At 53.6% G+C, this 20,100-nt stretch overlaps 1 protein-coding gene across 1 annotated transcript in view; it reads right to left on the bottom strand.

The window, feature by feature from the left end:
• Positions 1-283: 283 nt before the first annotated feature.
• Positions 284-20,100, bottom strand: part of USH1C (USH1 protein network component harmonin) — a 45,849-nt gene continuing 26,032 nt past the window's right edge. The window contains 13 exon segments of the mRNA XM_078058366.1: positions 284-688; positions 691-811; positions 1,932-2,034; positions 3,060-3,130; positions 4,472-4,578; positions 7,368-7,467; positions 7,808-7,861; positions 8,382-8,423; positions 11,200-11,250; positions 12,239-12,358; positions 14,581-15,063; positions 15,588-15,704; positions 17,264-17,416. Of these exon segments, the coding sequence (XP_077914492.1) occupies positions 570-688; positions 691-811; positions 1,932-2,034; positions 3,060-3,130; positions 4,472-4,578; positions 7,368-7,467; positions 7,808-7,861; positions 8,382-8,423; positions 11,200-11,250; positions 12,239-12,358; positions 14,581-15,063; positions 15,588-15,704; positions 17,264-17,416 (1,641 nt within the window). The 3' untranslated portion in view covers positions 284-569.

Here is a 20,100-nt window from a genome sequence, read left to right as displayed (position 1 = left end):
CTGGAACTGAGCAAAGTCCCTATCGCATGGCTTCATTCCCTGCCATCTTTCTCTGAGAAGACTCAAAGCCCAGCCCAGCCCATCTCCTGCGGCCCCAGCCCCCCTGCCCCAAGCCAGCCATGGCCATTTCATCTTGTCCTTCATGTCCGACCCAGATCCCAGGACTGGGTCCTGTTTCCCACTTTTGAAGGGCCAAGACTGTATGTTTTTTTTATTTGAGAGTCTTGAATCTGCTGCCCCAATCCACACTCACTCCCGGAAGCTGGAAATGAAAGCAGTTTATTTGTTTTTATTAACATATAATGTATTATTTGTTTCAGGGGAAAGCAATTTATTTTGTTAATGAGTTCAGAGGGAGGTTTGTGGCAGCAATTAGCAGGAGCGGGGGGGGGGGGTGGGGGGGGTTGGGGAGAGACCCAGGAGTCAGGTCCTGTTAGAATTCAAGGGAGAACTCGTGATTTCTTGAGAATTCCCTTGAACCTTGAGATCCCAGGGCTGGGAGAGACCAAATTCCCAGGACTGGAAGAAAGAAAGGAGAGTCCGGATCCCGGGGGCCGTCTTCGGAACTGCTACTTCCTCCTCTGTGGTGACCCTCGGGGGTGGCCTGTGGAGCTCCTTACGCAGCCCGACTTTGGGGCCAACGGGAGTCGGGAAGCCTTGGGTGCTGACTGTAGGTTTCCAGGGTCCCTGCCCGCTGGCATCTCCCCAGGCTGCTTCCAGGCTTTGTGCTCAGGAGGGTGGGTGCAGAGCTCCCTGGCTTCTCGGGGTGAATTTGGTTTCTCCTTCTGGACTTTAGAAGAAGGTTCTGTGGGGCAGAGGAAGCAGAGCAGGCGGGTGCAGGCCTTGTGGGCACACACTCAGCCCAGGGAGCCCCCAGCCTGGCGGCGCAAGGCGGGTCCCAAGCAGCTCCACGGCAACCCAGCCAGAGCCCACAGGAGGCTGGGGAGAGCCGAGGGGATACGTGGGATAAGCTAGGAGGGGACCAGAAGGCAGAGGGCTGGGGTCCCTCACGAAGAGCGCATGACAAGTGGCAGCAGACATAGGGCCACTGAGGCCATCCCAGGAGCCATGGCATAGCAGGCCACCTGTCTTGGGAGCGTGAGGCCCTAATGTTTTGAGAAACTTGTAACAGAAAAGTCAACAAGTCCGGGCTTGGGTCTGCCCCGGATACTGCCAGCTGTGGGCCTCAGGCCACGCCAAACACCAGTCTATGGCCACCAGCCAGCTCTGTCGCCGAGTGGGAAACACAGCCCCAAACCGGGCTCTGCAGTGTCCCCCAGAGGACACTGTCAGGAGAGCCGGAGCCAAGGGAGATAGAAGGCACAGACGACAGTTTGGCCCAAGCTGGGCTCAGGCCATGACAAGTCACAACAGGACACGAACAGCTCCGATAGGCCAACCCTGGTTCTTTGGCCCAGCCTGAATTGCCCTGGCTCCGCCCAAGCCCGGGGGCCGGTGGAGCAGGGGCTCCCAGAGGGTGGTGTCCCCAGGGAAGGGAGGCACATTTTGCCGAGGCCACCTCTGGGGGCAAATCCAGGCTGTCCTCCCTTGGGCTCACCCAGCCCGTCATGCCTGGTCTGAAGCACTGTCTGTGCCCAGCAGAGAATGGTGCTCACTGCTCCATCCCGCTCCTGGGGGTGCCGCACGGGACCCGTGGCGGGTCTCAAGGGCTGTTAGGACACCCAGACCCTGAGCGTGCTACAGACTGGGCTCTGCTTGCCTTCCCTGAGCAGGAGGGTCTTTGAGTTGGACAAAATTCCAGGGTGGCTCACAGCAGGCCTGGATGGCACTCCAGGGATGGTGCCTTGTGCAGCCCTCCAGACACCAGTGCAAAGAACCCACCAGCTCCGGCAGCAGACGGCCACTGCACGCAGCACGGACAGACAGGGCCCTGCAGCCCGCCTGCCTATTCACCGTGGGGGGCTGCCGGGCTCCAGCTGCAGGAGGAACCCGGGTCTGGGCACGGGAGCACGGTCTTCAAGGACCTTTCGGACCGGCTGGGGGCTTTTGGCTGCAGAGGAGGGAAGACAAGAGCTACATATGCAGAGCAGAGCAGGAAACACAAAGCAGGGCTTGGTTATTTCCAGGCAGAGCCCCATCAGACCTTTCCCTTCACTTGCCTCCTGCCTCGGGTCCTGCCTAGGCTCTGGATCCAGAATTAGTTGCTACAAGACCTTGATTTCTCCTAGATGTGCACAGAACTCAGCCCATGCTGGCCAGAGGAAGAAAAGGCAAGCAGGGGGCTGAAGAATACATGTGTGGGTGGTAGGAAGGTGATGAGGATGGAGACTAGACACGAGAGAGGCACAGAGACAGAGAGAGAGGAGAGAAATGGATACACAGTAACAAAGACTAGCACCGACTCAGGCCAGGAATCAAGGAAGCAAGGGGGAGAAGGATGAAGGAGAGGGGGGCAGATGGGAGAGAAAGACTGATGGGAAAGATGTAGGAGAGGGAGAGAGGGAAAGGAGAGACAGAGACAGAGAGAAGAGAGAGACAATGAGATAGAGACCCATGCAGATACAAGGAGAGACAGACATATAGGGGATCGTAGAGCAAGATGGAGACTGGCCCAAGCTCCCTGGAGATCCTGCGGGAGGGGGCCAAACCCTGTGGTCCTGGCTGCTTAGAGACGCAGCGCGAGGGAATGCAGTCACATATCGGGAAGAACAACCAGATAGTAAAAGACATGGAAATCTTTAAACTAGCTAATGATGGTGCAGGGGATGAAGTCCTGAGTGGAGGATCAGAAATCTTGAGTTTGTCCCAACTCCATCGTTTTCTTGGTCTGAGACCTTGACTGTCTCTGGGCCCCAGTTTTTCATATGTGAAGAAGAATCTGGACAAGACAGCCTAGGAAGCAGCTCTGACAATGCTGACATGGTGACCCAGTGACTTCGTTCTAGGCTCTCTCTGGCCCGGGAGCTTTTTAGGATCAATGACTGTGAGAAGCTGTGTGCCCGGGCTAATCCTTCAGGCTGGATGAAGGCTGAGGGTAGACTGGGAGAAGGTGGCCCAGAGAGAAAGGAAGCAGAGGGCCAGGTGCTGCGCACACTTACAGCTCATCGTCGTACTCCTTGGGGGGGCAGACGGCAACAACAAGGTCGATCCAGTCCTGTGGGAAGAAGCCCTGTGACTCTGGGGCATGCTCAGCGATTGATGGTATGTCTTCCCTCGACATTCCATTCCCATTCCCTGGGCGCCGTGGCTCAGGATCAGCTGGCTGGGGCCTTCTTCCCACGGGGAGGTGGGCCCCGCTGGGGCTGGAGGGCCTTCTGGTGGGGATCGGCCTCACTGTGCGGACCCATGGTCTGGGGAAGCTTCCAGTCTCTGGGGCTTCACACACAACCACAGAGGCCAAGATTTACAGACCCTTGAAGGACACTAAGTTCCCAAATGTTGATCTGTGGACCAGGGCCAGGCAGTAATCTCAGAACCACCTGGGGGACTTCTTAAAACTCTAGACTCATAGACTTGGCCCCTGGAGATTTGGGGGAGGTCCTAGCTCCCTAGGTCCCTCTGAAGCACATCCAATCAGGGAACTTTAGGCTTAGCTTTCTGACCCTAACACTTGAATCCCCTCAATGGCATCATTGCCATCCTTGGCTTATCTATCATTGTCCACCCTTGGCTTGGGTATATCCAATAAAAAGTATGTGAAATATCACTGGGCCCCTCTACCATGCAATAGCTCCTAACATTGCACTGAAAGCTCTCCCCAGGACTCCCTCCATCCAATCTAGTTCTGCTCTCAAGAAACATAGAGAACACTTCTGCTCCCTCTACCCTAATGCAGCCCTTCAGATAATCAAAGACAGTCATCATGTTACCCGTGAGTCTTCTCTTCTCCACTTCCCTTCATGTGGGTCCCAGGCCCATCTGGTCAGCTTCCTCGGCTCTGAACTTAATACCTCAGGCTCGGCTGCCTGCATATAGTTGCACAGGTTGTGCACTGCACAACATGAGAGGGCACCATCCACACTGTAATCTGTAGGAGGGCATCCCCTCGGATTGTGCAGTGCATAGCCTGGGAGACCTTATATGGTGGCCTTGACCCAAGTGGCTAATGAGCACAGATCAGACTACCACCAGACCCTCCTCCATTTTGGGCACTCTACTTCTGTTAATGCTTTCCAGTAGCCCCAAGCATTTTTGATTCCTGATCAGTGTGCACTTAGAGAAGACCTTAAGTCTTTTTCTTGCATGGGTTGCCATACTTTGTCTTCTGGAGTCTGTATTTGTGCCATTTGCTCTTTGGACTCAAGGTCAGGAACTGACATTTATTTTTCTGAATCTCATTGTGTCATATTGAGAACATTGGCTGGATGGGTTATGTGGATGTCACCCAAGAATTTCCTGGTCCCTGGGTACCCGCCCTGGGATGGGGCATCCTGACTAAGCTCTGGCTGCAGAGGCCAGGGTTTAAGGCAGGCAGGCAGGGGAGGGAGGCAGGGAGGGGGTTTGCTCTTACCCCCTGACTCCAGGCCTTCTGCAGGGTGGCCTCAGCCTCAGCCAGGGTGTGGTCCGTCATGATCTTGCCATTGATCGCCATGACCTCATCCCCTTTCACGATGCCACCTGCAAGATGAGGCTGACTGGTCAACTGGGCCATTTGTGACATGTGCCTGGCCCGGGACTTGACAAAGGCAGGGGCAGGAGGTCACTGGAGGGCTGCAGAAGGAGCGTGACTCCTGGCTTCTGATGGGCTCAGAAGGCACGAGGGGAAACAATCCACCAGGTTACTCAAAGAGCACTTCCTACCCACCCTGTCCGTACTCCCTCACCCCAGCTCAGTAGAATCAGGACACCAATGATGAACCATTGCCTCCCTAGCCTTTGTACAGGCCTCTGCTATTACAGAGGGAGGCAGACCTGCATTGCCCACGAAGTTATCAGAAATATGAGCTAGTTGTGTGAGCCGTCCTGTCTGTGCTCGAACACTGCCAGGCTGCATCAAGCCCCTGACTGGGCCAAGCTCCTTCCTACCCCAGAGCCCTCACACGCTATTCTACCTGGGACACTTGCCACCCCCGCCCCCTTCTTCTCTTCTTCTAGGGCTAAGATGAAATGCCTCCTCAGAGAGGACTGCTCCGACCTGCACGCAATCTCGAGCAGGTCTTTCCTATTGTTCTCTCAAAGAATCCCAGTCTCTTCCTGCAGAGCATTTTCACAATTTGTAGTTATATATTTGTCGACCGAGGGTCCCTCCCACCAGACTGTCAGCTCCACGAGAGCAGGGACCGTCTCTTTGGTTGACCCCTATATCCACGGCACTTACCATAATACCTAGCACAAAATAGGAACTCAACATATTTCTCGAACAAATGAATGATGTTAAAGGTCTTCCTGGGTAAGATGACCTATAGTCCAATAAATTTGGGAGGGGCTGAGTTATAAGCTAAGCAGAGTTACTCACTGCAGAACTTGTCAGAGCCTTGAATATGCTAATATGTATTGTGGCTCTCCAAGAAGTGGATAGATTGTGCATGGTTTCTCATACATTTTCAACTTCAGAACCTTTAAAAAAATGTTTTTTAAGGACTTTTTCTTAGTTCTGGTGTCCACAGCACATTCTCTGGTTTATGTTGAAATAGATGACCCAGAAGTCTTGCAGGCATGAAGACCAGAGGAATGTAGTGATTGATACTGAAGATGATGTGGCAGTGGCTTAAAACACTGCTCCTGGAGAAAAGGTCACCAGCTGCTGGTGTGTCCAAAGCAGTGTGGGACCAGACTGTAGACAGCAGCTTCCTCTGGCCAGTGGGCCTGGGGAGAGGAGACTTTCACTTTTTCCTTTTGTACGAGTTCCAGATGGAGCCTCAGGAGCAACAAGGCAAGGGTTGGGCTGGGGCTTTGTAAGGAGGGGAGGGTCCCATTTATTCTGGTCCTCTTTCCCCGCCAGACACAGCAAACTGGCCTCAGCTGGCCCAAAAGTGAGGACAGAAGAGGAGGAGTGCATGGGCCAGGAGGGCAGCCGGGGGCCATGGCAGCTGCCTAGGGAGCAGGCCCCCTCCAGAGCTGACATGACAGCTTAGAGTGTGGCTGTGAGAGGCAGGCCGGAGCTCACCAAGGCCATAGGTGGCCCAGCTGGACTCGCCTCTGTAGCCCACAGAACCAGGTGACTTTCCCATCCCTCTGCCTCCCGCCTCAAGCACTCACCCACCTTCCATTCTACCGACTGCAGCCTAGCACCTGCCCAGGAGGGACCTGACCACGGGATTCCTGCTCGGGCCTGGAAAGGTGAGGGGCCCAAGGCTCCTCCTTTGAGGCCACTGATTCCTTCACAAAAGACCCAAGACTATTGAAAATGCTCCTGGCTTTGGAAGAATCGCTAATGGTGAGTCGCAGATACTCTTGGGCAGGTGAGCGGGTTTAAGGCAAGAGTAAAGCAAAATACCAAACAGCTTGGGCTCCAGTCCTGCCTCCACCACTTACCGGCTATGGGTCCTTGAACAAGCATTTTACCTTTCTGTGCCTCGGTTTCCTAAGCTGTAAGATGAGAGTAATTACAGCACCTACTTTCGGTGCTGTCGTGAGGATTAAACGAGTTAATAATACACGTGAACGCTTCAGACACAGAGTAGGTGCAGGTACTTAGAATCATATCTGGCACATGGTGAGTTCTTGATAGACATTCGCCCTTATTATTAAAAGGGCAGGGAAGGTTTGGATGCTTTCTTTCCTGCCTTTACATGTGCTGCTCCCTCTTCCTGGAAAGTTCTTTCCCACCATCATGAGGCTAACATTGACTTACCTTTTCTTTTTTCTTTCATTTTTTAAAGATTTTATTTATTTATTTGACAGAGACAGAGATAGTGAGAGCAGGAACACAAGCAGGGGGAGTGGGAGAGGGAGAAGCAGGCTTCCCCTCGAGGAGGGAGCCCAATGTGGGACTCGATCCCAGGACCCTGGGATCATGACCTGAGCCGAAGGCAGACGCTTAACGACTGAGCCACCCAGGCGCCCCACTGACTTACCTTTTAAGCTCAGGTATGGTGCTTGTAGGGAGCCTTCCCCCGTGGCCCCCTTTTCCCTTGGTGGGTCAGGGGCCCCTCAGGGTCCCACAACTGTCTGTCAGCTGACTGCCCTGTTATGGGTGGAATCTGGCAATTCTGAGCATGTTTTCACCACTAGATGGGGAGCCCCGGAGGGCAGGGTGGGGTCTGGTTGGCTGTATACCCATAGTCCTGGCACCATCATATGCCCACGGGCAATGTATGGGACTCAGAAGATGGACGGGTGGATCCAGATGGGGGAATTCTTGAGCAACGGTCGGACCACTCCAAGTGGGCAGCCGTGTGCTTTCCTGGGTCCCTGTAAAACCACCGTACCACCCCCAAACTGGGGCATGGCTGGTCCCCACTCACCGTGCCGCTCAGCAGCTCCCCCCTCATACACAGCCGAGACGACCACCTTCCCGATCGGGGAGTCCACACCGCCTTCTAGGGCCAGATCTAAGGATCCCTCCTGGATGGAGAAAAACAGGCCTTCAAGAGCCAAGCAGATAGCAGCCTGTGCACCCCTGGGTACCCAGGATCCTCTTGACAGGGCTACAAAGAGGGCCAGAGAAGCCATGGGGCCAATGACAATGCCATCAGGCAGGAACGGGGGCATGGACACTGAGTGGGGCCTGGGTGTGTGGTCCCACCACAGGAGGGGACATCCCTGAGGGAGAAAAGAAAAGGGTAGGGATCTAAGGAGTCACCCAAGAGTCATCTCCAGAGTAGGAGAAGCAGGGCACCAAGATGGGAGGGGGCTGGGGCAGAGAAGGATTGGTGGCCCGCCTGACCTCCATGTGCCCACGTACCTTCTTAATGCGCAGGAGCCGGACATCCTTCCCTATGATCTGCTCTGGGGTGAACTAGAGGGAACAGATAGTGGGGAGCTTTGAGTCTGCCTGGAGGATGAGGGTGGGGGTCCCACAGAGTACATGGACAAGGGGACCCTTTCCAGTCCCACATCCATCGGTCTTCACCTGGGGGTCCCAGGCCTCATGGGGGCCACATGGACACACAAAGAGGTGACCACAGAAATCCCAGATCCATTCTTCCTGAGAATATTGTGAGGGCTGGGCGAGGACATGCCCTATAAGCACCCAGAAAACCACACAGCACTTGATACATAGTTAGTGCTCAGCAAATGTAACAGCTCTTATAACCCCACTGTGCCCCAACACACACACCAGTCCTATGGGTCACATTAGAATGCTGTCTGCAATGAGCCTTCACAGAAAAGAGCAGATGGGGCTCCCTGGGGCTCCTCACATGCCCCACCTCATCCCTGGGACCCCCAGAGCCCAGAATGCACCACGATGGAGCACATTGTAACCCCCCACCCACAGTCCTAGGATGACTCCCCAGGGGAGGAGAGTGATCTCTCACCATGGAGTAGGGGTCAAAGCCTTCCTCATATTTGCGGAAATCCTGGAAGCAAAGGGAGGGTGTTAGGGCCACAGAGTACAGTTTCCTGAGAGTCACTGCAGGAAGCAAGCTTAGGGCAGAGGAAGAAGATGTGAATAGGTCAGATGTAGGGGAGAGAGTGGGGAGCCAGATGTGGCCCGGATGGGGATGCAGGGAGGAGGCTGGAAGCCCCAGTAGCCAGAGCACCCCTGCCCGGGGAGAAGCAGGAAGCTCTGGAAGCATTTGGAGGAACCCAGCCCTGGGCCCTGCATTGTTGCAGCGGGGTGGGTGCCCGTGGCTGGCAGGGGCACCTGCTGATGTCCAGGTGGTCTGAGCGGCCTGTGTCGGCCTTGCTGAAGCTGTCATCTGCCCACAGCCTCAGGTCCTTTAGGTCCTCCCGGAGTTCCTCTAAGTGCTCATGCGAGGCCAGGTTCAGGCTCTGGGGGTGAAGGCCCGCCTTTCTTCACCCGGTGCTCTGACCCCAAAGAAGGACAACAATGCTCAAGAGGCAGCTCTCCCTGGGGAATCCAGCCACAAGATGACTGGGGTACAGGGCGGTGGACCGTGCAAAGGGATGTCAGGCTCCAAGAGGAACAGGGGCGTCTGTGCCTGCCCAGTGCCCAGCACTGTTTTTTTGTTTTTTTTTTTCAATTTTATTACGTTATGTTAGTCACCATACAATACATCATTGGTTTTTGATGTGGTAGCACTGTTCTTAATGTAATGCTTATCTAGAATGTAAGAGGCCTCCCAGACCCTTAGCCAGGAGAGGATGAAGGAGAAGACTTATCTCAGGGAACCTGGCTTGGTGAGGGCTGTGAAAACAGTGTCCCCAAGATGTAGAAACAAGGTGGTAAGAAGGAAGAAGGGGGCAGAGTCAGCACACACTGCCTTCCTCAGAATCCCCCCCAGAGAGCAGGAGCCGGGGTCCACAGACTCGGGGGCCAGGCATGCCAAGTCCTAGGCAGCAAAGCCTCGGTTAGTCCCCATGGGCAGGCGGGAGCAGGTGAGAGGCCCTATGGCAGGGGCCCAGGTAGGCCCTGCTGGACTGAGGGGAGCCATCCCCAGCACGCAGTTCCCTGGGCCACACCAAGTGTCCCCTGAGGCCTATGGTCAGCCTCAGGGGGAGGCCACTGCCTTCTTTATGCCCAGCACGCTGCAACCAAGCTCTGGGCACAAGATGAGGACCAAACATCCGCAGGTGGCTCCCTGGGCATCAGCCTGCCCTCCCTCCTCATCCAGGCTTTGTCACCCAGGCTCAGCCCCACAGAGCCTGGGAGTTTGGAGGCTGTCCCCACTCGAAGGCCACAGCACTCCCAGGTCAGTCTCTGGGCATCAGGGCAGCAGACAGAGGAAGGGATGCAGCAAATCCATGGGCAGGAGAGGTCAAGAGGCAAGATATGGAGTCAACGCCCTTTCACTGAGGGCCCTGACTACTTCTGGCTATTTCTTCTAGAAAACCGGACAGTGCTGGCTATGGGCTTCCCCTTCTCCCTCCCTGTGAGAATCTGCTCTCAGAATGGGCATGATGGCAAGGGTTTGTGTCTTGTGTGAATTTAGATCATAGACTTATAAGCCACTACAGCTGGTCAGCCCTTGAAGAGGGAGCCCAACCCTTCAACAGATGGAGAAACTGAGGCCCAGAAAGGTGACATTCATGCCCAAGGTCACCCAGCCAGTGGGTAGTGGAGCAAGGGTTTGACTTCCAGTCTGGGTCCTTGGGCTCCTCCCTCCCAGCCACTCTCCCTTGGAGGGCTGTCTGTGCCCTAAACAACAAGGGCTGAGATGTCTATCTCATGATCAGACATGCGCTTTGCCAGGCGGGATGGTGGAGCAGGTAGGAGCCCGACCGTGGAGCCTGACCTCTTGGATGCAAGTCCAGGGCCTGGGAGGAGCTGTGCCGTCATGGGCGCGTTTCCTAACATCTCGGCTTCAGTTTCTCATCTGCTTACCTCCTAGGGTTGCTACAAAGATGAAATGAGTTTATGTACATGAAGTATTTAGAAACAGTGCTTGGCACAGTGACAGTCGCCCGTCACTCCTCAGTCCTGGGCTGGGAGCAGCCTCCTTTGCAAACTCCCATGTGTCTCTGTGAAGCTGACACTTCCCTGTCGCTCCACCTGTAGTCACAGGAGCCTGGAGTCTGGTGGTGGGTTAGCGGTGAGCTTGGCTGCAAGATCTTTCTCTGTCTGGGGATCTCTTCCACCACTGGTGAGACTGCCAACCCAGTGGCTGGCTTTGGGAACAGAAGCCCCCAGGAGGTGGGAAAGTAAGTGGCTGCTTGCCTGATAGAACTCACGGGCCAGGAAGGACATCCACATCCTTGTGCCCAGGAGCACCCCGGGCAGGTGGAGGACCTGGACTACCACTTCCTCCCTGACTGGTTCAGTGCCAGGCAAAGCTGTGAGCTGCCTCGAGGGGACGACACAGGGGAAGGGGCAGGGAGACACCTTCTCTCCTAGGGCAGGAGCGAGGGCCCATCTTGGCTTCTGCGACCCTTCGCGGCTTCCCTCTGCCCTGCTCCTCTTTGAACAAACAGTAGCAAAAGAGCAGAGCCCCAGGGATCCTGCTGCTTTCTCAGCTGAGGCATGGGGTCTAATAAAGCCAGGGTCCCCTCCTGATAGAAGACCCTTCCCCACTCCTGGCTGCAGGCAACAGGGACACAGCTCTGGCCTGAGGCTCTGGTGGAGGGCCCTTGGGGCCACCTCAGAGCCGGCTGGCACTCCCAGAGAAAGAAGTCGGAGCAGGAGGGACGGGGGTGGTAGGGAGAACTACAGACACACGACGGGTATCGCTTTACTTGTCTGAACGCTGTCTGATAAACCACCATCCTCTTCAACATCTCCTGTGGCTGCCAGAAAAAAAAAAAAGTTCCACGCTGGACATTACCAATAGGCCTCGTCTGCCCTCTGGTGCCAAACCCCAGGCCTGCCAGCCTGGGGCTGCCCTGGCAACATCCCACTCCGAGTAGACACAGCCTGATTTATGTCAGGGGCCGGCCAGATGCCCCCAGGTACAGCAGCTCCCCGCTTCTAGTCAAGCAGACACCACCCTTTGGCCAGAGAACACGCCCCGGGGGCACCAACAGGGGTTATCACAGGGGCATGAACTTTGCTCTTTGGGGAGCTGACAGGACAGCAAAAGCTCAAAATAAGTATCTGAGCTGTCCTGCCCTGACATTTGGATAGGGTTTCCTTGAAAGGGGAAGAACAATTCTGCCATGACTCTTCCCACCATGGGTGTGAGGCCAGTCAGTGCCTGGCACCCCCCGGGACATGGGGTTCCACATGAGTCCCTCAGCCGTAGGCGACTGGGGGTGGGCAGACCCTACTGCTCCCCCAGGACCACACCTCACACTCCCAGTCCAGGGAGGAGTGAGTGGCGAGATGGACAGAGTGAGTGGCTCCGCTTTGGATGGTCCCCCATCTGAGGGTGTCCCGTGTCGTGCCTCGCCAGGCCTTAGGGGCCGAGGCCAGGGCCAGTGGAATCACTGGAGGTTTGGCAAGATGGCAATGTAGGTAAGAGCTTGAGTTCTGGAGTCTGAAAGACTCTGGAGTAAGTGGTAAGATCTGGCTCTGCCTGGGGCAACCGACTTACCCCCTCTAAGCCTCAGTATCCTGACACACGGTGGGCTCACAGTAAGTCTGAGCTGTTACCATTCTTACTTCTAGAGGGAGCTCCAGCCTGTTTGGTACCCACATGGATTCATCTCTTGGTCAAGGAGAAGTCATGTGAGGTTGTGTCCCACCTCACTCTCCCTCCAGGGGCAGCAGAAGCCAGAGGAGACAGCCCTTGTCTGCTCCTCTGGAGATGCCCTGGACGGGACCCGAGGGGCTTACCAGGACCTCAGATTTCACAGCTGGCCTGTAGATGAAGTTGGACTCCTGGTGGACCATGACGGGCTTGGAGATAGTGGACACGCCAGGGCCTCGTGGAGGCTGTGGGCTTGGGCAAAATGTCTACAAGGGTTAGTGTACAAGAAACCCCCATGAGGGCATGGTGGCAGTGGCCCAGGCCAACCGCCACGCTTTGACACACATGCAAATCCACACCATGCACATGCTGAGCCCCCCTGGTTCATCCACCCTGTTGAAGGTGCCAGGGCTGTGATCTTCAGCAGAGAGATAAGAAGTCCATTGGCCACAGCGTGTTCTGAGGCCACAGAAACTAATGGGTGGCTCTCAGAAATCAGGGACTTGAGCCAGAGCCTAGTTCCGGGGGCGCCAGCAGCCTCTGTCACTCAGAGGATACACTTTCCAGGCTCTTCCTCTGTGGCCATGGGTGCCATCTAGCCTCCTCTCTCCCTAAAGGCTATTTCTTCTGGCTGTGATTCCATTCCCCAGACTGCACACAAAGCATCTGCTGTCCCTGGTGGGTGGGCACAGAGGCTCTGGCCACTGGAGGTGGGGACCAGTCAGAGCAGCATCCAGGAGAGCTGACACAACCTGTCTGCTCTGCTCTAACGCACTCCATCATCGTGGGTGAGACAAATCGAATCGGATCACAACCCTGCCCAGACTCTTCATGGGTCCCCAGTGACTGCTGAGCTCCTTGGCTTGACTCGCAAGCTCCTTCATGAGTTCCTTCCTGAGTTCCTCCTCGCCATCTTTATGTTCCCTGTACCTTTCATGCCCTTCCTCCCATCCTCCATGTACTACTGTCATCCTTCAAGGCTCAGCTCATCAGCCCTTTACTCTGCAAAGGTTCCTTCAACCTCCCGTTAGAATGAATCCTCCCCATAGCACCTGCCCTGGGCCATTTTATAGCTGAATCGTATCTGCTCTGCTGCTCATCCTTCAGATGGCAAAGTCCGGGAAAGCACAAGTGTGCCAATTTCCTCACTGTCCCCTGCAGGATGGCTCCATGCTCCCCTTCTCCTCACACAAAGACACAAGGCTGGTGCTCAATCAATGCTTACTGAATCAAATTTGCCAAGGAAAAGCTGCTGCCCATCTTGATAGGGGGGACTCATAAGAAGGATATGACTGTCTGTGCCAGCCTAACTCAGCCCCCTGTAAATCTGCTCCTGGCTGGGCTCTAGGACAAGACATCCCTGGAACAGACAGACATCTCTGTCAGAGCTGCAAGGTCCATCAGAGGTCTAGAAGGAGTCCCCCTGAGAGTCCTCTGCCAGAAGCTGCCTCCTTGTTGGTGCCTGGCACTTTCTTTACTCCCACCTTCCCCCAAGCTCTCCTGAATGCTCTGAAATGCTTATTCTGCTCTTCATGCTGGGCCTCAAATCCATGCAGGGAAGGTTAATAAAGGCAGATCAGGTACTACTGACTGCCGTCTCTCAAAGCTCTTACCCTTAGCTGACGTGAGCTGCTTTTAACTCTGACTCAAGCTGGCCCCACGGCTACTGCAGCAGAGGAATATTTTGTTTGTCCCTCCACGGGATCAAAGCTCCATATCTTCCTTGGGGATTGCCTCTTCCAAAATAGTCTTTGGATTAAGAACAACTAATAAGAAATATGTCTTTTTGAGAAAGATCACTGTTCAGCCTCCTGACATCCAAGGGGGGGGGGGATAAAAAAACCTAGTCTTTTTATAGTAAATTTGGAGATTTCTAGGAACTCCTTGTCTTCATTTTTTCAGTAGCTGGAAGTTGGCCAGAAAGTTCTGGGTATTATACTTCAAGCCAATGGAATTGGCTAACTCCATAGAAAATGGCATTGTAATGTCTTAACACTGCACCGGACAGAGTTACCACTTCATTTACAGACCCTAATACTGCTCCACCGCTTCTCCTCCCTTCCTTTTCCCTGGTTAACCTGGGGATTCATTTCCCATATTCCTGGTTTTCTGAGCTTATATCAAAAAGTGACTGGCTGTGACATAGAGCTCTGGTTATTCAGTAACGCAGCCTTGCAAGTACATATGGAATGTTACCAGCCGTAGTAGCCAAGAGGAGCAAAGAGAAACCAACAGACATGGATACCCAGTTGCTCATCACAAGTATCACAGGCAATTCACCATACAGGATAGCACTTCAAAATCAGTAGAAACTACGCACATGCAGGGTGACCTCAACATGCGGGTTGGGAGCTCATGCCTGGAAAATGGGTTGGAGTGATGTTTCTTCCAGTCTCCACTAGTGAAAGCAGCGGAGGGTGGGGGAAACAACAGCAGCCCTGCCCACTCTTTCTGCTTCGCAGCACAGCGTGCGGAACGGGGGCAATACCTTTGGGGTGGGTGGGAAGCTCCGTTCAGGAACAGGGGAGTTAGTGGGCTTCCCACTGTGGTTCTTTGCCTCCCAGTCCTCTGTTGGATCTCCTGTGTCTCCAGCACGGAAGGGGTGGTTGCCCAGTGCCTCTTCCAGTGCCGAGGGTAGCGGGCGGGTAGGAGTCAGGTCTTGGGTGGGAATAGATGGTGGGGGAGGGATGGGAATGGGGGGTGGAGTGCGTTGCACCCAGGGTGAAGATGAGGCACACACGTGGCCTGACGACGGAAGGACAGGGGGTGCAGGGACCTTGAGGGATGGGTTGGAGGGTGGAGGATGGGGCATCACAGGTAAGGCAGAGGGAGTCTTGGGGGGATAGTAGAACATGTCCAAGGGGATGTCATCCAGGTCAGTGGTGTGGAGGTGCAGCCCGCCTGCGAAGCGTCTCAGGGGTGGGACCAGGGGAGACACAGAAGGTGGGGGAGGCGGGCACCCCGTGGTCATCTGGGGGGTTGCAAGGAAGTTCTGTAATTGTCTGACTAGGGCTCCACTTCACAATACATTGAGTATAATGCTTTTCTGTTTCTTTTGCTGCTGGAGACCCACCACCCACAGACCAGAATCATGGGGGTATCACTTCTCTGTCACCTGGGTGCTCAGGTGAGCCCACACCAAGTGGCTAGGAGGGAGTGCCCAAATGCAGGATGGTGCTAAGGTATGCCACACGTGAGTGAAAAGTAAGGTGACCGGAACAGACTTGAGAGTGAGAGGGGCCCTCTGAGCAATGACTCCAGGACAACATGCCTAACGGAGACCATCTCAGATGAGCTAGGACTTAGTGGTCACTCTGGAGGTAAGCCCAGAAATACAGATCTGTCCCCCTCCCCAAGAGAGCCAGGCAGAGTGGGCTGGTAGGGGCGGCCCTGGACACGGAGGCTTGCCGGTGGCCATCTTGCCTCCCGCTGTCCCCAGAGTGGGTCATTCTGAAGGCAGCAGGAGGGCCTCTGTGGAAAGAAGGTCTCTGTTACCTCTGAAATCTCATTATCAGCAGAGGAAATCTGCTCAAGGCGCGTCTGACAGAGCCTTTCCACCCAATACTGAATCTTTTCCGATTCCTCAAGGTCTTCCCGCTCTGTCTCGGACACCTAGGACCCAAGGACAGTGCAAAAAGGAGAGGACAAAGGGCACACTGAGTCCCACGGGGGTGGCACACTCAGATCAGCAGCACAGAAGCACTTCTTTAGAAAGTACCGTTGGGTGGGTCCACTCTCCAGGAAAAGACCCCCGCTTATTCCACCTGGCCCCAGGAGAGGCAGAAATTAAGAGGGAGAGGGTGCTGGGAAATCAGGTGGACTAATGGCACTTGTAGGCCCAATCAGAGGAGGGGCTCGTGCATTGTGTGGAACTACTCGGGATTAGGCTCCCAGGGTCCCCACGAACACTGAGGCTCTTGTGATTTTCCAGTGGTCCTTTTTTTTAGGCTCCTAGCACATTCCAAAAGTTTAACTGCTCTTTTTTTCTCCCTCTAGGCTGCCTTGTCCTCAGAAGTACAAGTTGGATTTTATTTTTAATTTTGTAGCTTATTCTTTCCTAATGCCAGGCCTAATGCACTTCACATTTTCCAGGATTACTCTGGTTTTGTAATCTAATCAGCTTGGCATTCTGATTCATGGAAGCATTAAAGAGAAGCAGAACGAATAACATCTCCAATAGTTAGGGAGTTAAGGTCACCCAACTCACCTAGGAAATAGGAATTACTCGTGCTGGATGATTGCTTTTGTCATGTCTTGAAAGGGACAACCTTAGATACATTTCCAGGTTGAAGAGGTCTAGCCTCGGATACATCCTATGTTTTGTTTTGTTTTTTTAATTTTATTTGAGAGAGAGAGAGAGAGAGCGCGAGTGAGCATGCACAAACAGTGGGGAGGGGCAGAGGGTGAAGCAGAGTCCCCACTGAGCAGGAGCCCAACACGGGGCTCGATCCCAGGACCTTGGGATCATGATCCGAGCTGAAGGCAGGCGCTTAATCGACTGAGCCACCCAGGAGCCCCTGGATACATCCTATGTTGATGGAAGCAGCCTCACACTCATTGGGGAATAGCTTCAGACACCACATCTGCACAAAGGGGTTTTAGCCTCAGACCCATACTCTCAGAGCCAAGGCAGGTTGGGGAAGTCTGGTCTTGGACTCATAACCTGGGTAGAGGGGCCAAACGGACTCGGACCTGATGATAAGTTGATGGAAGACTAACTTCAGTTCTACAATCTAAGCAGAGGAGTTAGCCTTAAGGTCTTACCCTACATAGGGAGAGAGACCTCATAGCCACCCCTAGGCTGAACAGACCTAGCCTTGGACTCATACTCTGGTGGGGCTGGGATGGAGGAGACAGACTCAAACCTCTAGCCAGGTGGGTGAAGGGTTAACCTAAGTGTGACAATCTGGGCAGAGAGGCTAGCCTCAGACCCACACTTGAGCAAGGAGTCTAGCCTCTGTTCCAAACATACACCTAAGCCAGAGGCTAGTCTCCTTGATCCTGGGCAGATGGGATGATCCCACGTTCTAGACTGAGCAGAAGGGCAGGGCCCACTCCATCCCTGGACTCCACTTGGGGAAAACAACTCCAGCTGGTTCCCTGGGAGCTTGGTGGGGAATAACCAAGCTGTGCCCTGAGATGCTCACCTGGCCTCTGGGTAGGACACATACCTCCTGGGCCAGCCGGTTGATCTTCAGTTGTTTTTCCTTTTCCAGCATTTCCTCTTTCTCTTTGTAAAGCTTTTGCTCAAACTCTAGTTCCTTCTTATTCTTTCTCAACTCCTGCAGGCTGTCATACTTGGCTTTCTTCTTATCCTTTCCTTTCTGAGCAGATGTGGCAGTGTTTACATGACAAGGGTTATGAGGTCGTGTTGACGCTGACACAGCACAGCAAATGGCATTCAGTCCACAGACAGCACCAGAAAACGACCCTGTGCGGAGCCCCTCCCCCAACTCTGCCCCTCTGCACTGGGCACTGGACCTCAGGTGTAGGGCAGGCAAACTGCTGCTACCCACTGTGGAGTGGGAGACACATGCCCTGTGCCAGCCAGAAGAACCAGCTTACTCGTTCCCCAGCCAGCTGTGTGACCTTGGCTAAGTTCTTTGACCTCTCTGGGCTGGATTCACCTTATCTCCAAAACAGAAGAAATACCTGCTCCACGGGCTTGCCATCAGAGCCAATAAAATAACATCTACAAAACAGCTTCATAAACATGAAAGCACGGGATAAATAAAATACATTGAATTTAGGTTCTAGTATCTAGGCACATGCCTTCTCCATTATCTGGAAAGAAAGGTGTCTCGTGTTTAGGCAACGGAGAGACATCCTGGGAGATTCTACAGACAATCTGGGAGAGGTGGCGAGCCTCATTTGCAGAGATCCTCTGTCCTAAGCTGCAGGAGGTGGGAGCCAGCCTCAGACCTGGGAGCCCAGAGCCAGGGACATCAGATTTTGCTCTGATGCTTAAGCTGCAGACCATTTAATCCTGTAGAGGCCCTCTGAACTAGGCCCCTGAACTGAGGATTAGCCAGAAACTACAGGACTAGGAGATGAGGGTGGGGGAAGAGGATGGCCTCACTGCTTTAAACCGACTGTCAAGGTTCGAGAGGATTTGGGATAGGAGATGCAAAGCAAACAGACTCCTTATTTTTCCTGGTGGAATTGGACCCATAAGACCTACTTTCCTGGTTGCTCCTCCCATGGGGTTGCAAGGAAGCCAAGGAGTCAGGAAGGAAGAAAACTAACGTTTATGGACTGCCTATGTGCTAAGGGAATTATGCTGATTATCTCATATGTAGGTATTATCCTCACTCTCTTGATGAAGGAGCCAGGGCTCAGAGAGGTGAAAACCCTTGCCGAGTGTCAAACATCTAGTCAGTAGTGGTGCCAGGATCTGGACCTGAGCCTTCCAGGTCCTACAAGTTTTCTCCTGTGCCCGGGTGAGCTAACACCTGGGGGGATGGCAGGAGGGAGCATCAGCCCCATCACACACAGCACAAAGGACAGAATTAGCACTCAGGAGAGGGGACAGCAGAGAGAGTCAGCATTCTGGGGTATTTCTGTGGGGAGGAGGAAATCTGTTCACAGAGCTCACCCCCACCCCCACCCCCACAAGGGGTCTTCTCTCAGAATTCCTGAATCATCCCAGCATTTAAGGGCAGGAATGAGGAACTGAGTTTCTCAGCACTGGACATAAAACTTTGTCCACAGCTGGAAAGACTTGGGGGTGTAGTTATGGACCTATGACTGAGTTATCCTGCCTCCCCTCCTAAAGACAACCCCTACTTCCATGCACAGATAATGTGCTTTGGAGATGGTCCCCTATCTTGGGGATAGAGGCCCACCCCCCAGAGCAGTCTATGAACTACTTGAGAAAATGATTCTCATTTCTTCAGAGTCCTGCTTGGTTCCTTGCGTACCATGTTCATCGGACTCTTGGCTGAGTTGATAGATGAACCCTGCCATCATATTATAGATCAGACAATTCCCCCAAGGGGAGCCAAGAACATTCTGCCTAATGATAGCTTGCTAGAATAAGGACATGACTTCTCACAGGGACCACCATGATAAGAAGGGCCATTCTGTTGGTTAAAAAAAACAAGCCCCCCCCCCCCCAAAAAAAACCAACCAAAACTATCAGTGCTAAGATTTTAGAGCCAGGGCTCCTGGATGGGGCAGGCAGATGTGACAGTTTCTGTCCCATTTCTAAGAAAGTAGCACCTATTTACTGATGCAGGAGGTTAAATTGTCCCATAGCATTGTCTACTGACCTCATACTAGTGCCCAATATATAGGTTACTCAGTTGCATGTGAATCCATCTCCCCTGTGGGACAGTGGGCTCCTCCAAGTAGGGCTGGTTTGCATGTTTTACTCAAGCATCTCTAGTGAAAGGCTTAGTCAGAACCATGCACCCTTCGGGCTCTGATGCAGACTTGGTGGGGCCACAGGCCTGGGGACCATGAGCCCCAGAGGGACTTACTGCCATGTTAGGAATAAGACATTGAATCTTTACCTTTGCAAATAAGGGCAATTCTGTGCATTGACGATCATGGCTATAGATAGCCACGTGTATTACCTAGGGACTTGGTGTTCTAGCTTCTGGGACACAAGGCGTGTCACAGGCTCTAGAGAAAGTGACAATGGATTTTCAGAGCCAGCGCGAGGGATGTGATTCTGTTATCCTTTTAGCTGTCACTTAGATTCATGGCGAATAGTCCTTTTGGTCTGGGCCAAGAGGAAAGGCAGATGGGGTGGATATGCTCTTGCTTCTACCTGGAAGCAATCTTTCTCTCTTTTGGAAATGAAATGAAGACAAAAATACTAGCTATTCAGTTATACTGAACTAATGAATAGAGGAAAACGGGTCTCCTTTACCCACAGCAATTTCCAAGTGGCATGGTTTCCTGTGGGAGGTGTGTGTGTGGAAGAGATGCTTGTTCTCTGACATTTGGCTGGTTATTAGTACCTGGAAAAGATTTTACCTATCCATCTCCTTTTAATTATTTT

The sequence above is a fragment of the Halichoerus grypus genome, chromosome 11 (assembly GCF_964656455.1).
Source record: "Halichoerus grypus chromosome 11, mHalGry1.hap1.1, whole genome shotgun sequence".
Lineage (NCBI taxonomy): Eukaryota > Metazoa > Chordata > Mammalia > Carnivora > Phocidae > Halichoerus > Halichoerus grypus.
The sequence above is the reverse complement of the archived record's forward strand: the minus strand, read 5'-3'. Positions and strand labels throughout refer to the sequence as shown.